Below are 5,532 nucleotides of genomic sequence, written 5' to 3'. Positions count from 1 at the left end.
TCAATCATCAATGAAATCAAGTGTTCATCTCTCAATACTTTTACTCTAAACAGTTATGTTTGACTTTTCCCAAAAGCTAATAGGGAGTACACCTTATATCAAGGATTAGAGAAGGGCCAGATTAGAGAAAAAAATCTTAGACAACGCACGGGTAATTCAGTACGTTTCCCTAAAAACCAAAGGCAATTCAATATGTTTTCCCTAAAAAAATGTAATTCAGTACGTATAGAACCAGCAAAGGACAATAAAAAGGATGAAATATCAAACACAGAGCGCATGAACTGAGCACAACAGCAAGGTTCAACCAAATTGACAGCCATCAGGTAACTGAAATGCAACACCAGTCTTCTACAATCGCACAAAGCCGATCTGGCTCTTTATTTATTCTACCTTTCAGGAATGTCCAAAAAACTGAAACTGCACACATCTAATTTCGCGACAGCACAGCCCACTCCACAGATGGTGCTGGCAAAGCTCATGAGAGACCCATGACTTTCCCGGTGGCTGTGTCGATGTCGATTTCATAGAAGCTGGGCCTTGTAGGAAGACCGGGCATTGTGCTCATGGTGCCGACGAGTGGATAGATGAAGCCGGCTCCGATGCTGGCCCGCACGTCTCTTATCGGCAGAACAAAGCCAGAGGGTGCGCCCTTCATGGATGGGACATGCGAAAAGGAGTACTGAGTTTTCGCCATGCATATCGGGAGGTTGGAGAAGCCCTGCTTGGTGTATATCTCGATCTGCTTTTCAGCCTACAGGGAAGAGATAGAGAAGTCAGAAGAATAAATTAAAATCTAATGCTTCCATGGACTGCAACTGGATGCTGAGCGTTCAAAATTATCTCCAATTCTACCTCTCCAACCCTTTGTAAGGTTCCATATTTGCGCTGAGGACATAATAACTAGAAAAAAACTCACAAAGAATGTACGCAAGTACCTGTTCAGAGTATTCAACACCACTAGCACCATAGAAATTAGCTATTGACTCGATCTTCTCCTTTATGCTAGACTCCAAGGGATATAAAAACTTCAGGGGCTCTGCCTGACTTTCACATGCTCGTTGAACTGCAAGTCCAAGATCAACCTGTATACAGTTAAATGGAATGATAGAATTAGACAAGTGGTTCAATTCTGTAAATTATAGACTTCATAAACGTTCAGAAGAAATAAGCATGTTTCTTGTGAAAACAACTTGCAAGGCAATAATGCAGAGGTGAAATAAAATAATGCATGGGCATAGCATCTAAACACTCTGTGGTGCAGTCACCACTTTGAAACTTATGTAGACAAGCACAGAAGCATAAAAGTTGAAAAACCTAACTAAACACTAAAGAACAGTCAAGTACAGAAACATCATTCATAATAACCTTCAGATATAGAAGACAATATATGAAACGTAAAATAGATACACACTTAATATTTCCCCATAAAGAGATGACATGTATAGAACCTCTGAATAACAATCTATAGAAGGAAGAGAACTAACCGCTCCTTTACCACCGTGTGCATGATGGGAGCAGACAACAGCATCGAAAGCACCAGCTGCCATAGCCGCATTTTTCACAGCTTCCATTTCAGCGTCGGTATCTGTTGCAAATTTGTTGATTGCAACTACAACATTGACACCATAACTCTTTGTGTTTGAGATGTGCTTAGCAAGATTGACACATCCAGCTTCAACAAGACCCACATTTTCATTCACATATGCATGATCTAAAGGCTTCCCAGCAACAACATCTGGCCCCCCTCCATGCATTTTAAGAGCCCTAATTGTGGCCACAATAATGGCACACTGTGGCGCCAATCCACTATACCTACACTTTATGTCCATGAATTTCTCAGTTCCAATATCTGCACCAAAACCAGCTTCTGTAACAACAAAGCCACCCTTCCCAACCAACTTCAACGCAATCTTATCAGCAACTATGGAAGAGTTCCCATGAGCAATATTAGCAAAAGGTCCAGCATGCACTAACACTGGAGTGCCTTCAAGTGTTTGCATGAGGGTGGGATGAATAGCATCTTTCATTAGGACAGTCAAAGCACCTCCAAGACCAAGATCATCAGCAGTAACCGGCTCACCAGCCTTGCTGTTCCCTATGACCATTCTTCCAAGCCTTTCCCTCATGTCAGCAAGGGAGGTTGTAAGAGCTAATACAGCCATTATCTCACTTGCCACTGATATGTCAAAGCCTGTTTCTCTCACCATACCTTTTTCTTCAGGCCCTTGTCCAACTGTGATTTTGCGCAGGAAGCGATCATTAACATCCATTACCCGTCTCCAGGTGATGGACGCAGGGTCAATATCAAGCCTTGCAAAACGTCTGACTTCTTCTGGTGTAAGCTCATCTGGATTTGTCTTTGAAATGCCAAGCTTTATCAAGCGTCGAATCATTACATCAGCAAAACGCCTTTTCCCTTCTTTGTTTGGTGGGCACAATCTATTGAATAGAGCTTTGTCTGATTGAGAATTCTCATGGAAAATCCTTGTATCAATCGCAGCAGCAAGAAGATTGTTTGCAGCTGTAATTGCATGGATATCTCCAGTCATATGGAGATTGAACTCATCCATGGGTATAACTTGACTGTAGCCACCTCCAGCAGCACCCCCCTTGATTCCAAAGGTAGGCCCTTGCGATGGTTGACGGACGCAAGTGACAACCTATAACAACAAAAGACGGTAAAATAGTAAACCATATCAATATCATAATATACACAGCCATACATGACAATATGCTCTGTATGTTCTGGATTGTGTAGTCTATTTATCATAGCCTTGAATAGTACTATATCTCACAAGTTCACGACTTCTTTGATACTTGGAATAATATAACCACAATGGTGGTCACAAGAAGGAAGCAGTCTCCCTTGCACAAAAAAAGGAAAAAAACAGAAAGAAGCTGCCTATTACAGCGATAGGAATTCATCAATATGAATTAACAGATAACCAGTCCACATCATTATACTATGTTTTCTATGCAAAGAGATGGTGAATGAAAGTTTTTTTTTCTTTCCCAAGCACGGATAGTCATAAGATATCGTTCCACCGTATAGTTCTACAGCTCCATACAGAGTTCATGCCCACAAAATTTCAGAAATAATTAATCAAACTGATACGCAAAGTGTGAAGTCCCTGATACCCATTACGGAAGCATTACTGACAAAGCGACAGCAGAACAAATGACTGAACCCTACAGTCTAGCACAAGTCTGCATCAAATAATTTCTGGTCCTTCCAATGTTCTGCCCATTCATTTACTACCTCAATGCCAAAATTTATAAAGAAAAACGACATCCTTAGTTCCTTACACCAAATTGCAAATTTCAGATATTGTTCTAATTAAGAAGCACCTATCAATCCGATGCTGATCACCTAGTCGACGACCGACAAACGAAAAGAATTCTAAAAATCTCACCTTTTTATCAAGAAACGCCCCCAGCGCCTGGCACAGCCCGACGGTGGTGGTTGACTTGCCCTCCCCGAGCGGCGTCGGCGTGATGCCGCCGACCACCACGTAGTACCCATCCTGCTGCCCCTGCAGCTGGTCAAGAACCGACAGGAGCACCTGCACATCACGAAACAGCCGCACAAACCCGAATCAGATCGCCGTCACATGATCACACCACCGAACGCCGGTGATACTCCTGCGGTAACCAATCAAGAACCGCATATCTATTCACCTTGGCCTTGTACTTGCCGTAGAGGTCGTAGTGCTCCGGCGGGATGCCGAGCTCGGCAGCGATGTCGGCGATGTGGAGCGGCTCGACGGAGTTGGCGATGTCGATGTCCGCCGGCACCGGCGAGGCCACGTCGAGCCTCCGGATGGTCGGGTTCGGCGCGGGCGTCGTCATCGGCAGCGGTGGCGCGGCGACGGTGCCGGTGCCGGATCTCGCGACCACGGATTGCGCGCGTCCAGGCGGGTCAGGTCGAAGCAGCTGCAGCGAGTGGTGGCGAGGGAGTGGTGGAGGCGAGACGAGTCGCTGTTGGCTCGCGGAGCACTTGTTTATTCCAGGACGGCGGCGGCGTAGGATAACGGAGGATAAAGGTTTGGGATGATTGGTTGGTGGGGCAGGCAGATCCATGGCACAGCTCCAATAATGGACTCCCGAAAATACCTTGAATTAATCCCCTGCTAGGTCTCTTTCTCGGACTATATATCACTGCAAGAAACTATTTTTTTCACCGCACCTCTGCTCCAAATCTTCTCCTTGCCAATGTACACTACCAATTCATCGTACGAACAGGAGAACTGGGGTTCTTGATTTTGGGAGGGATGGATGAGCGGGTTTGGGGGCGTCTTATCTCGGATTGGACGGATGGAAGACGGACTGCAATCCAGGCGAGAAGATAAGGGCTTCTCGTGGATGTGGGCGACGATGCTGCTGCTGCAAACCTGCAAATGGTGGGAGTATCTGAATTGGGTTATGGTCCGCCTGCTGCCAACGTTTGCAATTTTGTAGGCGGCACCGCTTCGATTCCTGGGATCGGTTAACGAGAGCGGTGCGTCAGGGAAACCTTTGTTCTGTTCCGCTTTGCTCGAGCATTGCTGCAGAAAACTTTGGAATCGAGCGGTCAGTTCATGTGACCGTGAGACGTTGGCATATACATACACATGTTTCAGTTTGGGTTTTGCTCTACTGCTACACTAACACGCAAAGAATACCGATGGGACAAAAAAAAATTGGTAGAAAGTGCTGCAGGACAACTGTGGCCACTCTTTGGTTTGCGAGGTTGCCCATAGGATTTCTGAAAAGTGTGAGGTTGCAATGTCAAGTATATTTACATAAACATGATTTTTATTTGTCGACTGTTTCAAGCCTCTATTGATTTATAGAATTTGCATAGGAATTGTGTATGATTTGGATCCTATAGAAAAAAAGTTATAATACAATCTATTTAATTTATAGGAACCTACCCTACAGGACTATAGAAATTGTGTAGTATAAATCCTTTTGAAAAAATATTAGGTCATACTCATGGAAAATTTCTTTGGTACAATCAAATAAACTTCATTTTTCCATAGAATTTAGGTAGGCATGACATCACAATCGTATACTTTTCCAACCTGAGGTTGGGTGGTTAGGTGGGTGGTTGTACCCCCAGCCCACCAGGTTGTACCCCCAGCCCACCAGAGTTCAAACCCCAGGTTTGACATATGTGTGTCTCATAAAGGCGGAATATTCATTCAGTGGGAGGCGACGTTCCCGTCGACAGCGAGGCGCCTATGGTGACTTCGGAATTTCAAGATCCAATCCGCCGGCTCAGTCTTCCGGAGGTGCTCATAGGGATAGGGTGTGCGTGTGTGCGTTCATAGGGGTGAGTGCATGCGCGTGTATGTGAGCGTCTGCGTTTGTACTGTGTTTTTCAAAAAAAAAAACAATCGTATACTTTTCCTATTCATATGCTTTTTCTATCCCATGAATCAAATGAGCTCTCAGAGTAAAACTAAAACGGGAGTCTCTCGAAGAGGTTTTAGTGGATGCAAACTTCCATGTACTACCTCCATTCCAAAAATTTAAGCCATTTTAGAAATC

At 44.5% G+C, this 5,532-nt stretch overlaps 1 protein-coding gene across 1 annotated transcript; it reads right to left on the bottom strand.

Annotated features, from left to right (window-relative positions):
- Positions 1 to 299: 299 nt before the first annotated feature.
- On the bottom strand, positions 300 to 4,190 carry LOC127301773 (formate--tetrahydrofolate ligase). The gene is made up of 5 exons (XM_051332041.2): positions 3,679 to 4,190; positions 3,414 to 3,563; positions 1,485 to 2,660; positions 936 to 1,082; positions 300 to 751 (listed from the first exon to the last, which is right to left on the bottom strand). Exons 1-5 carry the CDS (start codon positions 4,078 to 4,080, stop codon positions 476 to 478), a joined length of 2,151 nt encoding a protein of 716 aa, XP_051188001.1. The 5' UTR covers positions 4,081 to 4,190; the 3' UTR covers positions 300 to 475.
- Between the last annotated feature and the right edge of the window lie 1,342 nt (positions 4,191 to 5,532).

Source organism: Lolium perenne, chromosome 5, assembly GCF_019359855.2.
Source record: "Lolium perenne isolate Kyuss_39 chromosome 5, Kyuss_2.0, whole genome shotgun sequence".
NCBI lineage: Eukaryota > Viridiplantae > Streptophyta > Magnoliopsida > Poales > Poaceae > Lolium > Lolium perenne.
The sequence above is the reverse complement of the archived record's forward strand: the minus strand, read 5'-3'. Positions and strand labels throughout refer to the sequence as shown.

Bases quoted from the DNA above. Each gene is read 5' to 3' on its own strand.
- LOC127301773 (XM_051332041.2), bottom strand. From the start codon at position 4,080: ATGGATCTGCCTGCCCCACCAACCAATCATCCCAAACCTTTATCCTCC. The intron at 2,661-3,413 runs GTGAGATTTTTA...TTGTTGTTATAG, and splicing joins GGGCGTTTCTTGATAAAAAG to GTTGTCACTTGCGTCCGTCA. The intron at 752-935 runs GTACTTGCGTAC...TCTTCCCTGTAG, and splicing joins GTGTTGAATACTCTGAACAG to GCTGAAAAGCAGATCGAGAT.